Here is an 18781-nt window from a genome sequence, read left to right as displayed (position 1 = left end):
TGACTCCAGGCCCAGCGCTCTATCCATTCCTCTACCTAGCTGCCCCACATTAGTATGTGCTTGTTAATTGATTAAAGAGCAGAAGTGGGATTGAAACCCAGGTTCTCTGTCTCCAAACACACAAGATATAATCAATAGAGGGAAGGCACTAGTATTAAAGTAGATCAGGAAAGGCTTCTTGCAGAAGGTGAGATTTTGTCTGGTACTTAAAGGAAGCCAGGGAAGCTAGGAAGTAGAGATAAGGAGGGAGAGAATTTCAGCCATGGGAGACAAACATTGAAAATGTCCTGAGTTGGGAGGTGAAGTGTCTTGTTTGAGGAACAGCATAGAGGCCAGTATCACTGGATCTCAGAGGATGTGGATGAGAGTAAGGTGAAAAAAGACTAAAGGAAAGAAGGGGCCAGATTATGGAGGGCTTTGAAAGCCTAACTGAAGGTTTTATGTTTGATTCTAAGGGGTGATCAGTAGCCACTGAAATTTTCTAAAAGGGGGTGGTGGTGAAATGGACATTTAATTCCTGTCTGAGACCTCTCCAATTCTTTATAAGGGATCTACCAGCATTCTGGAAGCCTTCCTCTGGAGTTCTTAATATTACAAGGGCACAAATGTACCACATAGGATATCTTTCTGTTAATACCTACAAATTGTGGTATTCTGATTCACAATCATGTACCTTCAACAGAATAATATTGTTTTTTAAAGTAGAAAAGTTCAAGTTCCCCAAGACCCTACCTTGGGCTTGGAAACAAGGTCATTTCTGGACCCAGCTCATTTCCATGTATGGTCATCCAAAACATGTATGTATTGCTGAAACATCTCAATGGGACTGTCTAGCCAACTGATTGTCATAGTCTATGCTATAGATATTCTTTAGCCTCTTGCTTTTTCTTGTGTTGAATATTAGGCCAACCTCCTGAGGAACTGTAGGTCTCATTTAGGAAGTTCTGCAATGTTGATAAAACACAGTTTTATTGACAAATGAGCAACTCGAGGAGATCTCATGAACTATATGGAATCCTTATTTCTTTCACACTGTCTGCTGTTCATCCTCCTTGATTGGGAAACTTTTTTGGCAGGCATTTATTTCCATTTGATTCTTTTGTTGATGTTAATACTCAGAAGGTGATGGAAAAATTGTTTCTGTTGTCTTTTAAGGACTATTGTAGGTATAGCTCGGGAGATACTTTTTTGGAAGGAATTTTTGACTACATTTTAAAAAAAAATAATACTTGGTTTTTTTCCCGATTGCATGTAAAAATGATTTTTTTTAAAAAAAAACATTCATTTAAAAAATTTTTGACTTTCAAATTCCCTCCTCTCCATCCCCTCTTCCCTCCCTGAGGTGGTAAGCAATTTGAGATAGGTTATACATGTGCATTCGTGCAAAATATTTCCATATTAGTCATACTATAAAAGAAAACACAGACCAAAAATTTAAAAAAAAAATGAAAAAAAATAAAGTGAAAAATAGTATGCTTCAGTCTGCATTCAGACTCTATCAGTTCTTTCCCAGGCAGCGGATAGCATTTTTATCACGAATCCTTTGGTATTGTCTTGGATCATTGTATTGCTCAGAATAGCTAAGTCATTCCCAGTTGATCATCGCATAATACTGCTGTTACTGTATACAGTGTTCTCTTTGTTCTACTGTCTTCATTCTGCATCAGTTCATATAAATCTTTCCAGATGTTTCTGAAATCATCCTGTTTATCATTTCTTATAGCACAATGGTAGTCCTTTACGATCATATGTCATAACTTGCCCCAGTTGATGGGCAATTCTTTGCTGTCACAAAAAGAACTGCTATAAATATTTTTGTATAATTAGGTTCTTTTTCCTTTTTTTTTTTAATGTCTTTGGGATATAGACCCTAACAGTGGTATTGCTGGGTCAAAGAGTACACACAATTTTGTAGCCATTTGGCCATATTTCCAAATTGCCCTCCAGAATAGTTGAATCAGTTCACAACTTTACCAGCAGTGCATTAGTGTCCCAGTTTTCCCACATCCCCTCCAACAGTTGTCATTTTCCTTTTCTGTCATATTGGCCAATCTGGTAAGTATGAAGTGGTACCTCAGAGTTGTTTTAATTTGCATTTCTCTAATCAATAGTGATTTAGAGCATTTTTTTGTAAGATTGTAGATGGCTTTGATATCTTTGTCTCAAAACTGCATGTTTATATCCTTCGACCTCAAAGTCCTTTAATGTAAGGGCAGGTGGAGAGGAAGATAGAGGAAAAAGTCAAGAAGGAGAATTCTGTGTGTGAGGGAGGATGAGATAGTACATCCACTCAGAGAGAGGATAGACAGGGATTTAGTGTCTTCTGGTGGGGAATCACATTTCTATTTATGCAAGAAAATGGAAGGATTGTGAAGAAAAGTGATGCTATTAGGAAGGGCAGTTTCTTATGAGGTTTCCAGAGAGCAGAGTGATATAAGACTTTGGCAGGTGAGAGGGCTGAGATAATGGGGGTGGAAGGAGTGGTGAGTGATAGCTGGGGAAGGAATTTTTTCATCTAGTCCAGAGATTCTTAACTTTTCTTTTTTGTCATGGACTCTTTCAATAATGTGGTGCAGCCTATTGGCCCCATTCTTGGAATAATTATTTTAAATACATAAAATGAAATACATAGAATTACAAATGAAACCACTTATCAAAATATAGTTATCAAAATATTTAAAAAGACAACGACAAATTTACAGAGATCTCCTGAGGGTACCAGGACCCTCGGTTAAGATTCCCTAATTTAAGCATTCTTCAAAGCTCCATCACAGGGATCTCAACAGGGCAGAGAGTTCTATAAGAAAGAGTAATTTTTCTTAATATATTTACAAATAGTCTCCTAATAGTTCTGTATTTTGCCTGACCTATAACAATTTTTCTTTTTAATATTTTAATACTTAAAATTAAAAATTCAGTCTAATTGCTTGACCTTCTCTTAAGAATAATTTGTTCACTGTTACCTATCCATAGATATTCTCACTATTTTAATGAGTCGTTTAAATAAGTTACATGTTTAGTTCCAATATCTGATCTTGATCTGTTATTACCTTGTCATGTGATATGCCTTGAGACTGAGCTGTGATAAATTCTCACTTGACTATTAACCCTGCCTCTTAGGTTTCTGAGCAATAGCTTAGAGGCAGAAATTCCAAACAAATCTCTTTATCTTCTCACTTCATGCCTTCTACTCTCAATGAATCTCATTAATAAATGAACAGCTGTTTCAATAAGTGCAATTGCTAATCTGACCTTTTTGTAATTTCTTTTCTTCACCTTTTTTATTGTAAGTCACAGCTTTGTGTTTTCTTTTTAGTGCCACCATTTATAAACTATGTGAAAAAGTGTTTTATGATTTTGAAAAATCTTTTTTTCTCATTTTAAGTCATCAAAGTTGGACTGTTATTTTCAAATTCCTATTCATAGTTTGACTTCTTCTGTTATATTAATATTTGTTTACCCCTCATGAAACATCAAAAAGAATGCAAATAAAGCCACTGGGAATATTAATGACATATTATTAAGGATTTCAGTACTACAGGCATAAGAAGACTTAGAATCTGAGATCGTGGTATGAACTTTTATTTAGTAGCAATGTGACTTTTATGTCTTTAAGAAGGATACATGATTTTCTGTGTATAGATGAGATGATAAATAATGGAATTTCTGGGGGTAGGATGAGAAAAAGTGGTGTTGAAGAAAAATCATAAAAACTATCCTCTGTTTTGGGCACCACTATCCTTTCAGGCTCCCAGGGTCATAACTTTGGCATTATCTTACTCCATTTATCTAATTGATTGTTAAATCTTATTTTACCTCCATAAGATCTATCACACTTGACACTCTAGCTGCTCACATAGCCACCACCCATTAGATTATAGGCTCCTTGAGAGTGGGGACTTTTTTGTCTCCAGCACTTAATTAATTGCACAGTGCCTGGCAATTAATAGGCACTTAATAAATGTTGGTTGATTGAACAACAGAGAGAAAGCCGATTTGGGTGAATTTTAGAGGCAGGAAGGTGCAGTAATGTATAATGAGTTAGACTTTAAAAGCTAAATAAATGAGAGTTTACATTTTAATCTAGAGGCAATAGGGAAGCCACTGGAGTTCATTGAGTAGAGGTATGACAAGGTCTAGGTTTATGGAAAATTATTTGGACAGCTATGAGGAAGAAGGAGTTAAGTAGGGAGAGACTTGAGGCAGGGAGACTGAGGCCACTGCAATAATCTAAGCAAGAGTTGATGAGGGCTTAATCTAAGATGGAAGTTGTATGAGAGAAAAGGGTTCTGATGCAAGTGATACTGTAGAGGTTGAAATGGCAAGATTTGGCAAATGGTTAGATAGGTGGGTCGAAGTCACTTAATCCCGTTTGCCTCAGTTTCCTGATCTGTAAAATGAGCTGGAGAAGGAAATGACAAACCATTCTAGTGCCCCCCCCCAAAAAAAGGGGTGTCATGAAGATTTTGGATACAACTGAGATGACTGAAAAATAGCAACACATAAGGAAAGTCAGGGAAGCCAGGAGGTGAAGAGGAAAGAGAACATTCTAGGTGTGGGGAGACAGTAAAAATACCTGGAGTTTGGCAGATGGAATGAGCTATTTGAGGAATAGCGATGAAGTCAGTGTCACTGTATCATAAGAGTACATTGTGGGATAGAGGTCTAAGGCATAAGAGGATTGGAAAGGTATATGTAGGGGTAGGTTATAAAGGAATTTAAATGCCAAACAGGATTTCATATTTAATTCTGTGGGATGATAGGGAGCCACTGGAGCATATTGAGTAGGGGGAAAGTGAGGTGGTCAGCCCTGTACATTATAGGAAGATCACTTTGACGGCTGAGCAGAGGATGGACTGGAGTGGGGAAAAACTTATAGTAGGAACACCAGTCAACAGGCTATTGCAGTTAGTCCGGCATGAAATGATAAGGGACCTGCATCAGTATGGTGACAGTGTCAGAGAATAGAAGGAAACACACGTGAGAAATCTTAAAAAGATAAAAATCAACAGCCTTTGGCAACAGATTGATTATGAAGCGGGGAGGTGGTGGTGACACCTAGGTTGTGAGCCTGGGTAATTGGGAGGGTGGAGGGTGGTTAGTACTCTTGGGTGGGACAGAGATAAACTCAACATGTTCAAAACTGAACTCATTAATATATCAATGGGACATCAAGTTCTAGATATCTGTGAGGCAAGTTGTAAATGTGAGACTGGAGGTTAGCAGGGAGGTGAGGCCTGTATAAGGTATTTGATAATTATCTGCATAGTTGTGAATAATTGAATCCATGAAAACTGATGAGAGAGCTCCATTAGTAAAATAGTGTTGAGAGAAGAGAGCTCAGGATAGAACCCTGTGGGATATCCAGGTTAGCTGGATTAGAGATGGATGAAGATCCAACAAAGAAACTAAGAGGAAAGTAGACATTTCCTTGGTAAATATAGATTTTGTCTCTCTTGATAGTATCAAAGCTCCTTGAGAACAGAAACTGTCTCCTGTGTTGCTTTGTATCCCATCATCTCACTAGCAAATAAGTGCTTCATAATTATTTGTTGATTGGCCGATTTGATGGTTCCAAACTGAAAAATCCCAGTATTTTTATTCTGTCCTCATATAGTAATGTCCCCCTGCCAATTTTTTTGAGCATTTCAGTTTTCCTTTTTTGGGGGGGGGGACAGTTGGGGTTAAGTGACTTGCCCATAGTAACACAGCTAGTGAGTATTATGTGTCTGAGGCCCATTTTGAACTCAGGTCCTCCTGACTCCAGGGCCGGTGCTCTATTTACTACACCACCTAGCTGCCCCTAGGCACCTCTCACATAATAAAGAGGAGTTGCTGGTGCTGTTGTGTGGATATTAAGATTTTTTCTTGTTTTATGTTTCTGTGATTCTTTATTTTCTTAGGTCCAAAAAATGACTAGTATACTCTGCTGCTTTTTTCTTCTGTTTTTGTTTTTGTTTTTTGTTTTTTTTTTTTTTCATTTTTGGTGAGGCAGTCAGGGTTAAATGACTTCCCCAAGGTCACACAGCTAGCAAGTATGAAGTGTCTGAAGTCGGATTTGAACTCAGGTCCTCCTGACCCAAAGGCCAGACCTCTAAACACTGAGCCACCTAGTTGCTCCTACTCTACTTCTTTTTAAGGAAACTCGGACTAACCCTTCTATTTTATTTTTTTAATTTTAATTTTTTGGGGCCAAATTTTGTCTTTAGTTGGCAACACAGTGAATTTTTGGTTCTACTTTTCTGGTGTAACTTTTTTTTAAAAAAAATCTGACCGTATCTATTACTCTCTTCTACAATGTTTTTGCATCTTGTATTTAAGAATTTTCTTTTCATTCTTCCATTAATGATATTCAGTGATTGTTTCCCAGTCTCTGATTAGAAATGATTTCCAAGAAAATTATAACCGCAGTTGAAAAACTTATTTATACATTTTCTCAGGGTGTGAACAATCATACACAATCTTAGGATGCATTTAAAACCATCTGTGGTAGAAGAAGCAGACAAGTACCACTCTTTTCTGGAGAAAGCTTGCAAGCAAAGAATTACAAATAAAATGTGGAAAGCAATGAGGACAGAGTACACTGAAGTACATTTTGAGATAACTTTCAATGTATTTAAATAATAAGGAACCGGGTCAACTAAGGGGGCATAAGAGAAATTTGCTCACAAGAAGAAAGTAACCAGTAAATTTATATTTCCTGTAATGTATAGGGCTCTTCTCAAACACCTTAACCTTGTAGTTTCTTAGTCCCTTCATCCAAGATCTTCTTTCCATTATCTATGAATGGTGTCATGATTTAAAATAGTGAATGAAAAAAAATTTTAAAAATCTGGTATTCCTCTATTTGATCATAACTTTTGATCATTTCTTTTCTCCCTATGACTTAATCATCTTCAACCTATTCTCCAACCTAATCTTACTCTCCAGTCACTTTACCCTTTAGCACTTTTTTGGACCATTATTCCTGTCGTGACTTCACTTTCTTCTCTTTCCAGTCCTGACACCATAATTAACTACATACTGTCCTTTATTCTGGATTATCTTGCCCCCTTGTCCTATCATCTTTCATCCCTTTTCAAACCTTAGCCCTATCTTAACTCCCATTAGTCTCCTTACTTCCTTTTTACATGCTCCTAAACCAAACTGGAGAAAGTCATGCAACAGAAATTACTGGGTCTTTGTGGTCTCACAACGGGAAAGTAGTCATTTTTCTCTTCTGTAATTGATTGCCTATCACATTTCTATTAGAGGATATTCCAAAACTTCTCTTATCTCTTCAGTCCTCTTACATTCCCACACATACTCAGAGTTGAGGACAGTACCTCTTGTTACTATTAAAAAAAAAAGAAAAAGAGCCCCCCCCCCCCCCTTTTAATCTCAGAGTTCCTGGCCATCCACCTCTACTCCTTCCTCCTTTACTCTAGCCTTTGATCAGGTGGCTCTTTTCCTTGCCAAAGCCAACTCCTGTACTTGTGCCCTTGGTGCTATCCATCCCATCTTCTGCTGTAGATTACAATTGCAGTCTTTATCTCCTGGTTGCTTCTCTCTTCTGTAAAATATACTGTCTCCTCAAGCTATTTCTCTTATCAGCAAAAGTCCTAGAAAGGACAACTCTTTTAGAAGCATTATTCAGAGAATACTGTTTATTGTAATTATTTCATAAAGCTTCTCTTTTTTTTTTTAGTCCCAGAAATCCTGGATAGAAAATACTTTGACCAAGAGAGAATGTGTTTATATTATACCAAGTTCAAAGGACCCTCACAGGTAAGCACGTTATTGTTTCCTTCAATAAATTTCTAAAAATATTTAAGCAAATTTCTGATGCTTTAGCTTATTTTGAACCACTATGTCTCCACATGATTAATTATTTTGAATCGTCTTTCTGTTCTGGAGCATCTCCTGAAAGAGGAATGTTAGGTGGCAAAATAATGGTTTCTTCTTATACCTAAATCTCTATGAGCATAAAGTATTCTACTATAAAATGTTTACCTCCTTTAACTCATTGAAGAGTGATTTTTCTCTGCCACCTCAAAAAAGAGCCATAAATGTGTTTATACATCCTTATTTAATTTGTTTTGCTTAGAATTCATCTTTCCCTTAATCTGCCCTCCCTCTAATCCTTCCTGTTCCTTTCTCTCTTTTCCCTTCTGCTTCTCTGTTGAGTGTGATGTATTTTTGTATTCTTCCCTCCCTTGACCAGTTCAAATAATGAGGTTCATATACCAGCCACTCCTCCCCACCTTCTCTTAACTTGTTAATGTAGATTTCTACTTCACTTTCCTTCTGCCTCCCCAGAGTATTCCCTTCTCTTTCCATTTTTTTTTTCTTTTTTGACTTAAGATAGTAAAACAAAACAGAACCACTCCTAGGCTTTATGTAATTAAACTCTCTTTTACTACCCTGATGATGATGGGGTTTAGAGGGGACACGTATATCATCTCCCTGTATTAGAATATAAGTAGTTTATCCTTGTTTAGTCCTTTATCATTGTTCATTCTTCTTTACCTTTTTGTGTTCATTCCTGTGTTTGAATGTTTCTATTTAGCTCTGGTCTTGCCATCAGGAATGCTTGAAATCCTTTATTTCACTGAAGGTCATTTTTCCCCCTGTAGAATTATATTGTTTTGATGGGTAAATTATTCTTCGCTTTAAATCTTTATGAATGATTCTGACTGTGGTACCTTAGTACTTAAGTTCTTCAGCCTTTTTGTAGTATTTTTTCTTTGACATGGAAGCTCTGGATTTTGGCTATAGTGTTCCTAGGACCATTTGTATCAGGAGTAGATTCTTTCTGTTTCCACTTTGTTCCTGGTTCTAAGAGATTTGCTCAGTTTTAAGATTTCTTGGAATACTATGGTTAGGCCTTTTTTTTTTTTTTGGTCATTGCTTTCAGGTAGTACAATAGTTTACATTTTTTCTCCTCAGTCTGTTTTCACAGTTTTTTGTTTTGTTTTGTTTTTGCTGTGAGATACCTTATCTTTTCTTCTTTTTATTAGCCTTTTGACTTTGTTTTGATATTTCTTGCTGCTTCATGGAGTCGGTTTCTATTTGGTCCGTTTGAATTTTCAGGGAGCTTGTTTGGGGTAAGGTTTTGTACCTCTTGTGCCAAGTTGTTAATTTTCTTTCCAAATCTTGGTTCCATGGCTCATTTCTTTTACAGTTTTTCATTTAGCACTCTGATTTAATTTATGAAAACATTTTAAATTCTTGCTTCATTGATTTTGTTTCTTCACAATTCTAGAAATTCTAGTTGAATTTGTGCCAAAGCTGTGTTTTTTCCTGAGGCTTTACTTAAAGATATTTTGGAGTCATTCTCTTCTTTTGAATTTGTGACTTGAACATCACTGTCACCATAATAATAAGATAAAATCCCATAATGATAGGATTATTATTTTTGTTTGTTTGCTTATTCTTCCAGCCTATTTCCTGATTTTAAACTTGATGAGTAAAATTACTCATAAATTATGAGTAAACAAGAGAAAGAAAGTATTGTGAGATGTAAAATGGATAATTTTGTTTACATTAAATTAAAAGGTTTTATACAAATAAAACCAATGTAGCCAAGATTAGAAAGAAGGCAGAAAATTGGGGGGGGGGGCAATTTATAGACAGTTTTTGGATAAAGGTCTCATATCTCAAACATATAGAGAACTTTGTCAGATTTATGAGAATATGAGTCATTCCCCAATTGATAAATGGCTGAAGGAATATGAACAGGCAGTTTTGGGAAGAAGAAATCAAAGCTATACATGGTCATATTGAAAAAAATGCTCTAAATCTTTATTGATAAGAGAAGTACAAATTAAAACAACTTTTGAGATCTCTCACACCTATCAGATTGACTAAAATAATAGAAGGGGAAAATGACAAATGTTGGAGGGGATGTGAAAAAAATTGGGACATTAATACATTGTTGGTGGAACTGTGAACTGATCCAGCCATTTTGGAGAGTGATATGGAATTATGCCCCAAGAGTTATAAAACTATACCCTTTGACCAAGAAATGCCACTATTAGGTTAGTTTCTCATGGTGATCAGGGAAAAAGGGAAAGAACTAATATATTCTAAAATATATGTAGCGTCTCTCTTTGTGGTGGCAAAGAATTGGAAATCAGGGGGATGCTCATCGATAGGGGGATGCTCATCGATAGGGGAATGGCTAAACAAGTTATGGTATGTGATTATGATGGAGTATTGCTGTGCTGTAAGAAGTAATGAGCTGGTTGGTTTTAGAAAAGCATGAAATAATGAAGAGTGAAATGAGCAGAACTAAGAGAACTTTGTATAAGGTAGTAGCAAGATTGTACTAAGATAAGCCTGCACAACTTGTGGTCCACCAAAGGATTTCGGGCAGCCCGTGAAAAATGTAGTTTTGCCTCTGCGCGTGTGACCCACAGCAACGACCATCATCAGTCTGTCTCTAGTGTAATCTATCTGTCCTAAAGAAGTTTGACCTGTTTTAATTTTGGCCCCTACCTGCTGCCAAGTTGTGAGAGTCTTTTCTAAGAACAACTGTGAATGACTCGGTTTTTTTGAGTATCATAAATACTCAAATCAACTACAAAGGACCTATGAAGGAAGATGCTATCCACCTCCAGAGAAAGAATGGATAAATAGAAGTATGCATAGTATAGTTTCCTGTGCCTGTGTGTGTGTGTGTGTGTGTGTGAGAGTGTGAGTGTGAGAGAGAAATGGTGGCCTTCCCTAGTGTGGGGTGGGGAAGGAGATAGTTCAGAATTAAATATAACACCCCCAAAAATAAATTTCAAAAAATATTTTAAAAATAGAATAAGATTTATATTCAACTTTTAATTAAGAGCTCAGTTGTACAGATCAGTTCACACTTGTTATAAGTGTGACTAAACATAACCTTTCTCTTGACATTTTATGGAGAGTTATACATAAATAATTTTAATTCTTGTTTAAAATGAAGCATATTAATTTGTTTTACAGATGCCTGCCAGGATGTCAGATTTGTCAGCAACTTGTCAGGTAAGTTAGGGTTTATCCTAGATGAATATTTTGAATAGATGCTATCCTAGATGCATAATGATGAATATCCTAGATGAATATGAATATTCATTATTTCAGAGGCATTTGAGCAGGTGAGCATCCTGAAAAATGGAAATTCAGGTACTTTTCAGGACTAAAAATTTTTTAGCAAACTCAGACTGACAAATTTTCATATAACTAAAAGCTTTATAAAAATGCTTTACAAAGTCTACTATTGCCCTCCAGTTTCTTAAAAGTGGATATTAGCTAAATTTTTTTTATCTTTATTTGTATGAGATTAACACAAGAATATATGGGTATCTGACTTTTGAATCAGTTTTTCTATATATTTTAACATATAACTGTATAAGTCATCTAATTTCTCTTATCAGAGGTTCCCAAAGTGGGCAGTACTGCCCCCTGGGGGGTGCTGGAATGATCCAGGAGGGTGATAGTAGCCTAGGGTGCTATGGGGGGGGCATTGAATAAAAATAAGAGGGGGTGGAAGTATAAGGAAAGAAGAGAAGATAAAATTTTGAAAAACCATGTGTACATGTTTCATTTGTTGTGTAACAGAGCTAAAATTGTAGTGATTACATTATTTTCCAAATAAATACACAAAATGCATATAACCTATCAGTGGTCAAGTCAGCCGACAGGTCTTTGCAAGCAAGTGTTGGCAGATGTGCGTGTCACTCATTGTCAGAAAGTCCAGCATGCATTAGCAGGAATATGTGCATTTAATGACTTGTTTACAGTATGATTCTGTATGTTACATGATGCAATATGCATCATCAATAATTTCAGTGCAGGGGAAAACCCACAAATTTATAATAAATTATTAAATTTAAGATGCATTATTTTTTAAAAAAATTATCTGTTTTTGAAATGACGCAGATTTCCCATGGGGGGGGTTAAAAAAAGTAGATTTCCGGGGAGGCTCTGAGTAATCTTTTTTAAAGGGGACAGTAGGCCAAATAAGTTTGGAAACCTCTGCCCTAGATGGTCTTTCATCCAGTGTTCTTTCTTGTTTTGATATTCTGTGATTGTGTTATGTATAAGGCTCTATGAAAATAGGAAAGGAAGCACTCTTTTGTCCACTTAATGAGGGATCTAAATAAATGCAGTATAATTGAGGAAAAATCAAGCACTGACATTTGGAAACATGAGGGAAAGTTTCATGGATGACTTTACAGATGAGCCTTGGTAAGAGTTTAGAGATAGATATGAGGATGGATTGCATCTCAAGCATGACATGCAAGTTGTACAAATGCCTGACATGTGGTAATCAGGTGCAGGTTATGGTTTCATTTGGCTGTAATGTCACGTACATTAATGGAAATATTATCAAGTAAGATTTGGTAGTTGATTTGGATCCAGAATGTGTATGGTTTCATATGTAAAGCTCAAGGTTTTTGGATGATGAATTGGAGAGTGGAGAGACTAGAAGTACAGATACCTATTCCAGGAGTCTGTTACAATAATCTAGGCAATATTTGATAAGGGCTTGAATTAAGGTGATAACCCTGTGGGCAGATTGAAAGGGACAAATGAAAGAGGAATTGTAGATAGAATATTGACAGGCTTTGGCATCTGATTGGGTATAGAAACTAAGGAAGAAAGAAGACTATGCAGTGGATCTGAGGTTATAATCCTGAGTTACTGAGAAGGATGGTGATGCGCCCAATGGAAAAAGAGATGTTGAGAGATGTAGGAAGACAAGGTCCATTTTAAACATACTGAGTTTAGATACTTTTGAGAGAATTCATGAAGTAGTAAGCACAGTGATCTGCCAAGAGATAGGGGAATGTTATGCTGCAGTTTTTGAGTGTTCAATCAGGAAAGAGTGAAAGGATTTCTTTGTAGCAGAAACCAATTGAGTTTATAGAACATAAATTTCAAGTGGACCCATTTTCCTCTGGCACAATTGCTTAAATCGGCTCTGGAGTAGAAGTGGGGAGGTAGATCATAGAATTGACCACTGTTGCAGATTGCAAGGGTGAGTAAGGCTTTGAAGGGAATTGAGTCAGAGCAGTGGTGAACTGGAAGAACTAGGAGTGATAGAGAAAGTGGAAGTCATGTTGAGGATGAAGGACTTGTTTCAGGAGGAGTAAAGTGAGAGCAAGATGGAAGAACTAGAATTTTTGATTAGAGTGGGAAATTTCAGAGTTTAGATGCATGGACATAGCATAGTTTGGGGGATGATAGTGTGTCACCCTTATGTAGGGCTCGAGGTAAAGTTGTGATGTAGGTTATGGGAACTGAGGTTGATGAACTAAGAAGCCATGTATTATGAGAACATCTCGTATGGATATTGCTTTTTCCTTTTTTTAGTTTGTCATGTAGTGGAAAATAAATCAGGATCAGATATCATCTTTTCCTCACACAAATCGATCTCAAAAACAAACTATAACTTTCTGTACCTTTAGGTGGTTGAAAAATGATGATTTGTTCTAGCATGAGCCTAAGTGATTTAAAACTCATCTGACTTAGAATTTTTTTAAACCCCTCATGCTGTTTGTTTATTTTTAATCTTCCAGGACTTGGTCTGCAATTTTTATAAGAGTAGCTTCTGAGTGACTTTGCCCTCCAAAATAGTAGCTTCTGAATTAATTAGGAACATTTATCAATTACTGAAAAGATATAGTATCTTGAAAATATATTGGTAGTTTTTCTTTAGAAGTGTTCTGAGATTAAAAGATTGGACTTTTCGTTCTCTTTATTGCCTATTGTTAGTGTGTTAATGCCCAATATCTCTGTGTTCTAGCAAATTCCTGTGAAATAGAAGGGAACATGTTCTTAAATTGAATTTCCTTTAGTGCTGCTTAATAAAATAATTTCCTTTTTCCATAGATGCTTTTGTGGTCGCTTGGTCAGGCAACATGCTTGTTTTACTGCAAGTCTTGCTATGAAGTACTCAGATGTGAAATTGGGTGAACATCTAAATCAAGAGATAGAAGAGTGGTCAGTGGAAAAACATACAGAGCAGAGCCCCACTGATTCTTATGGTGTCATTAATTTTCAAGGGGGTTCTCATTCCTATAGAGCTAAGGTATGTGCCATATATTTTTATCCTATGATGTTAATAATTACATGAAATAGTTAAAAGACAGAATATCCTGGCCAGGGAAATCTTATTATTTAGTCATAGTAGTGTAATGATTATCCAATTGAAGAATCTTTTTTTTTTTTTAACTATGTTTTATATGCAGAGCATTGTAGAGGGGACTAGAGGAAATTCGGTGATAATGATGATATGGTACATAGTATCAAAATATAATACAAAATAAAACAGTTTCTTATGAGAAGTATAAACATTGGCCATTTCCTAAGTTTACCTAGAACTGGGAGGGAGTGGCATAATACTTTTTAAACATCTCCAGTAATAAAACATTTCTGAACGGATTCTTTGGTAATGTTTAATTCTCTTCATTTTAATGGTGTTTGAAATTAGTAGACAGTCTACTGTTAAGGAATATTTTGTTAACTTAGCAATTTCAATTCTAATAGGCGTTGGATGTTTGTGAAAACACTTAGAAATATTTTGCAACCATTTTTTGGTGTGATCTGCCCGCCTGCCCTCCTCTCCCCCGCCTCCCCCCCATCTTATATCTTGATAATAAAATGTCTTTCAAAAAGTCAGAGGTGCCAGTGGTCTGACTTTGTGCCACATCTTCCTCCTATTCCCTCTTCGCCCAGTATTACTTGTACAATTCCTGAATGTAATCTTAATTAAGAGAATAACACAAGTCACAAAGATAAAAGAAACAGTGATGGACTAAAAATCTTTAACTAATTATTTTAGAAATAAGATAACTATAATTTTCTTTTTACATATATAAATTTGGAATATTGATCATTTATCAGGACATTCTGGTTTGTAGTTAGTTATGTGAATATTTTAGATTGTTTTAAAGGCTGTTTTTTCTACTAAGAAATAAATTGTGCTTTTAAATTGTAGAATGATGTGCTTTACACACCTCTATATCAATTGTTTTATCTTCTTGTATACTTCAGTATGTGAGATTGTCGTATGACACCAAACCTGAAATCATTCTCCAGCTTATGCTTAAAGAATGGCAAATGGAATTGCCCAAACTTGTTATTTCTGTTCATGGTGGGATGCAGAAATTTGAACTTCATCCACGAATCAAGCAGTTGCTTGGTAAAGGTCTTATTAAAGCTGCAGTAACAACCGGAGCCTGGATTCTAACTGGAGGAGTGAATACGGGTTTGTGTTGGGTTTCATAAAACTTTAAGTTTTTAATACATAATTTTACATTAAATAGTATGTGTCTGAAAAGTAAGCTTTAAGAACACCATCAGAAACTCAGCATGTTATATAAGCTGTGCTGCTTGTATATGTCTAGTCTTCAACTTAAAATAGTTTAATAGAATTGATGCTTTTTAATTAGATTTAAAAGTACTAAAAATGGAAAAGTTAAAATAACATTTTTGTTAATTTACAGCTGTGGTTGGCATATAAAAATAAAAGGATTTGGTTTAGATCCAGAAGTTAAAAATACTAATCTATTCCTTTTTCTGAGATGATAAGAGAAAAACTAAAAAAAAATACTTCTAGTTACAGATAAATTGGTAGAATATTGCTATTGCTATTCCAATAACATTGATACAAGGAAGTAACAATTGGCAAAAGCCTAATTTCTCGCATCTCTTTTATGTGAATAACACCCTTTAGCCTTTCCAAAACTTTTTCTAGCCATTATCTCATTGTAGTCTTGTAACAGTTCTATGAGATGGGTAGGAAAATTTTCCTCATTTTATAGATGAGGAAGTTAAGGCATTTAACTTTCTTGCCCAGAATTATATAGTTAAGTTGAGACTAGAATCCAGGCCAACTACTTTCCACAAGGCACAATTCTGGTTAAATTATGTATGTTTTACGGACCTGATTTGTAAATTTATCCATTTATAAATTGATATACCTTTTTTCTTTTTTAAAGAATCAATCCAAATTGGATTCTGATTGAATAATATGGGTGAAAGTTGATGAAGGAGTAGAAGATGAGCCTGGATGACTAAGGTTTAAAGCCAGAATGACTTCTCCTTTGGAGGGGAAGATGATGAGTTTGAGGTGTCAGGAAGATATCTAGGTGATATCAAACAGATATCAAAATTTCTCTGCATAGGCAGAATTCTCCCTGATATACTGCATTCTAATGTACAAGCTTCCGTGTGGGCTACAACATAATAGAGTCAGCTTAATAATTCTAAGCAAACTTTTCATTCTTGGTTGAATTCCCTTAATGTCATTCCATTCTCAAGCTTTCACCAATTAGACACACTCAATGGACAAAGAAAACATACTTATTTTAGTATCTCAGGTAAAATAAAAGTGAGAGGTAAATTCATTATAAACATAACCTAATATAAAAGCAAATGCAAATTATTTTTGGATTAAAACTATTTTTCATTACCCCTTTATTATTTTTTAAAAACAAGCTCTGTTGATGTCTGTTTTCCCTTTATTGAAAATTGTTTAAAGTACACAAATTGAAAACATACAGAGATGAAACCTTTGCATAGATAAAGTGAGATTATAGAATGATATGGCTCTTTCCTTTTAGAGATCTTTGCAGTTGGCAATTAACAAATCAACAGGGTCAAAGAGGGAAGCATCAGATTTAAACATAGTTAAGTGAACCATTTTATAAATTACTTAAAACAATCTAAAGAATGTGGGAAAATTCCATAGCAGTGTAATAGAAATCTCTTTATTAAGAATTAGGTCACTGCGTTAAGCAGGAGTTGGTTTTACTTGCCTCTTGTGTGATTCCCTAGACCACTTAGTCTGTTTGAAAGAGAATTGATAGATCTGGGTTTTAGTCTTTGTAAGTTTTCTGTTGTGTAACTCTGGGTAGATCACAACCTCTCTGAGCCTCCTTTTTCATTTTAAAATAGGATTAATGATACTTACACTAACTACTTAGGTTTTGTAGTGAGAAGAGTATTTTGCCAATTGTAATGTCACATTTACATATATGTATACACATGTGTGTATACATAATTTCGTATATTAATATTTTAAATTAAGACCTATGGAATTTTGAACATATAGAAAGCTAATAATATGTAATAATCTTTTAAAAATAAAACCTTGTGTGCATAGGTGTGGCCAAACACGTTGGTGATGCCCTCAAAGAACATGCTTCTAGATCATCTCGAAAGATTTGCACTATTGGAATAGCGCCATGGGGTGTTATTGAAAACAGGAATGATCTTGTTGGAAGAGATGTAAGATTTTCATTATTTGCTTTTTGCAGATTTATAATAATTTCTCAGTAATGGTGTGAAAAAAACTCAGTGTTTTGTTGATGTGCATTAAATAAGAATCGTGTGACTTTTTTGGGATTAATAAACTTTAAAACTTTAATTAAACAAGAATTCAATAGTCAATAAATATTTACTAAGGACCTACTACATGCTTGGGATGCTCCTCCCCTCCCAAAAAAAAGGCAAAAAAGAAAGATGGTCCCTGACCTCAAGGAGTATACAATCTAATGGAGAAGACAACACTTAAAAGGTGTTGGGGAGAGGAGGGGGGCAGGAAGAACAAGGAAGTACCTCATGTGGGGGTATGGTGGAGAAATCAGAGGATTCCCAAAGTAGTACAGCTGGATGGGAAATGAGGAAGAAGCGTAAGAATATGTGATTATTAAAGCTTCTGCATTTAAAAATTTCTGAGTTTCACAGATTCTCCTTGATGTCTACAGAAACTAGCAGAAGTTCATTCTTGGCATTAAAGTACTCTGCAACATTATTAAATTTTCACAATTTGTTCTTTTATCAGCAAATATTTTTCATTTCTCCCTCTTGTGAAAGTAACAGGGAAACACTTAAATTGGGAGAAATAATCAGATGTTAAGTGCTCATTACTATGTTTTCTCATTGTTGAAAGATAAACTGCCATTCTTTAAATAATTATTAATCTGGCCTTTGATAACTTACTAGCTGTTTGACCATGGATAAGTCACTTAAACTCTTTGAGCTTTGGTTTCCTCATCTGGAAGTTAGGGACAATAATATCTACCTCACAAGGTTGTTGTGAGAACCAAATGAGATTACAAATGTGTAGTACTTTATAGACCTTGATGCTAGCTGCCTTGTCATCACCATCACTGGAATTTTAGAGCAAGGTACATGTCAGAGAGTACAAATATAACTTTGAATAGTGTAAATTTGAATACATGCAACCACTTCAGGGGATTTATTCCCACTAATCAAGGCTCAGCAGTATTTAGATTTATTATTTTCTTTATATTTGAGCATTTCAGTAGATCTTATGGGTGTGGGATTGCCCCATATTGGTGCAAAATACAGCATATCCAGGTTTTTACATTCTCTGCTTTTCCTTGCAATCCCAAATGTCCTCCACAGATGACTATTAAATATATGCATATGTTATCTAACTCAATGCTATTTTCCAAAGAACTTTTAAAATCACAATCATTGAAATTTTATTTTAAATAAAACTTACCAAGGGAACAATAGGCAGATGTGACAGCAGGTAGATTATGGAACTCTCAATAATATTATATGGAAAAACTGAAACAACAGGCAATATTTTAACAAACACCGCATTGTTCTTTGTAGTGTCAGAGATACACGTAGGAGATGAGACATAATCCTTGTTTTCATGCAACTTAAAATCTAGTATGAGGATAAAACATCTACACAGATAAAATAATATACAGTATTACAAGAGAGAAGTGGCATTTGTGTTAGACTTTAAAAGATGGGTAGAAATTATACAGGTGACTAGGTT

At 35.4% G+C, this 18781-nt stretch overlaps 1 protein-coding gene across 2 annotated transcripts in view; it reads left to right on the top strand.

Moving 5' to 3' along the window:
• Positions 1–18781, top strand: part of TRPM7 (transient receptor potential cation channel subfamily M member 7) — a 135860-nt gene that overhangs the window by 31501 nt on the left and 85578 nt on the right. For both annotated transcript variants that reach the window (XM_027840771.1, XM_027840770.1), the window contains exons 2-6: positions 7688–7767; positions 10957–10995; positions 13849–14047; positions 15013–15226; positions 17126–17250. In XM_027840771.1, coding sequence (XP_027696572.1) covers positions 7688–7767; positions 10957–10995; positions 13849–14047; positions 15013–15226; positions 17126–17250 — 657 coding nt within the window. The remainder of the gene's footprint in view (positions 1–7687; positions 7768–10956; positions 10996–13848; positions 14048–15012; positions 15227–17125; positions 17251–18781) is intronic.

This window comes from Vombatus ursinus, unplaced genomic scaffold (genome assembly GCF_900497805.2).
Source record: "Vombatus ursinus unplaced genomic scaffold, bare-nosed wombat genome assembly UNPS02014848.1, whole genome shotgun sequence".
Classification (NCBI taxonomy): Eukaryota; Metazoa; Chordata; class Mammalia; order Diprotodontia; family Vombatidae; genus Vombatus; species Vombatus ursinus.
The sequence above is the reverse complement of the archived record's forward strand: the minus strand, read 5'-3'. Positions and strand labels throughout refer to the sequence as shown.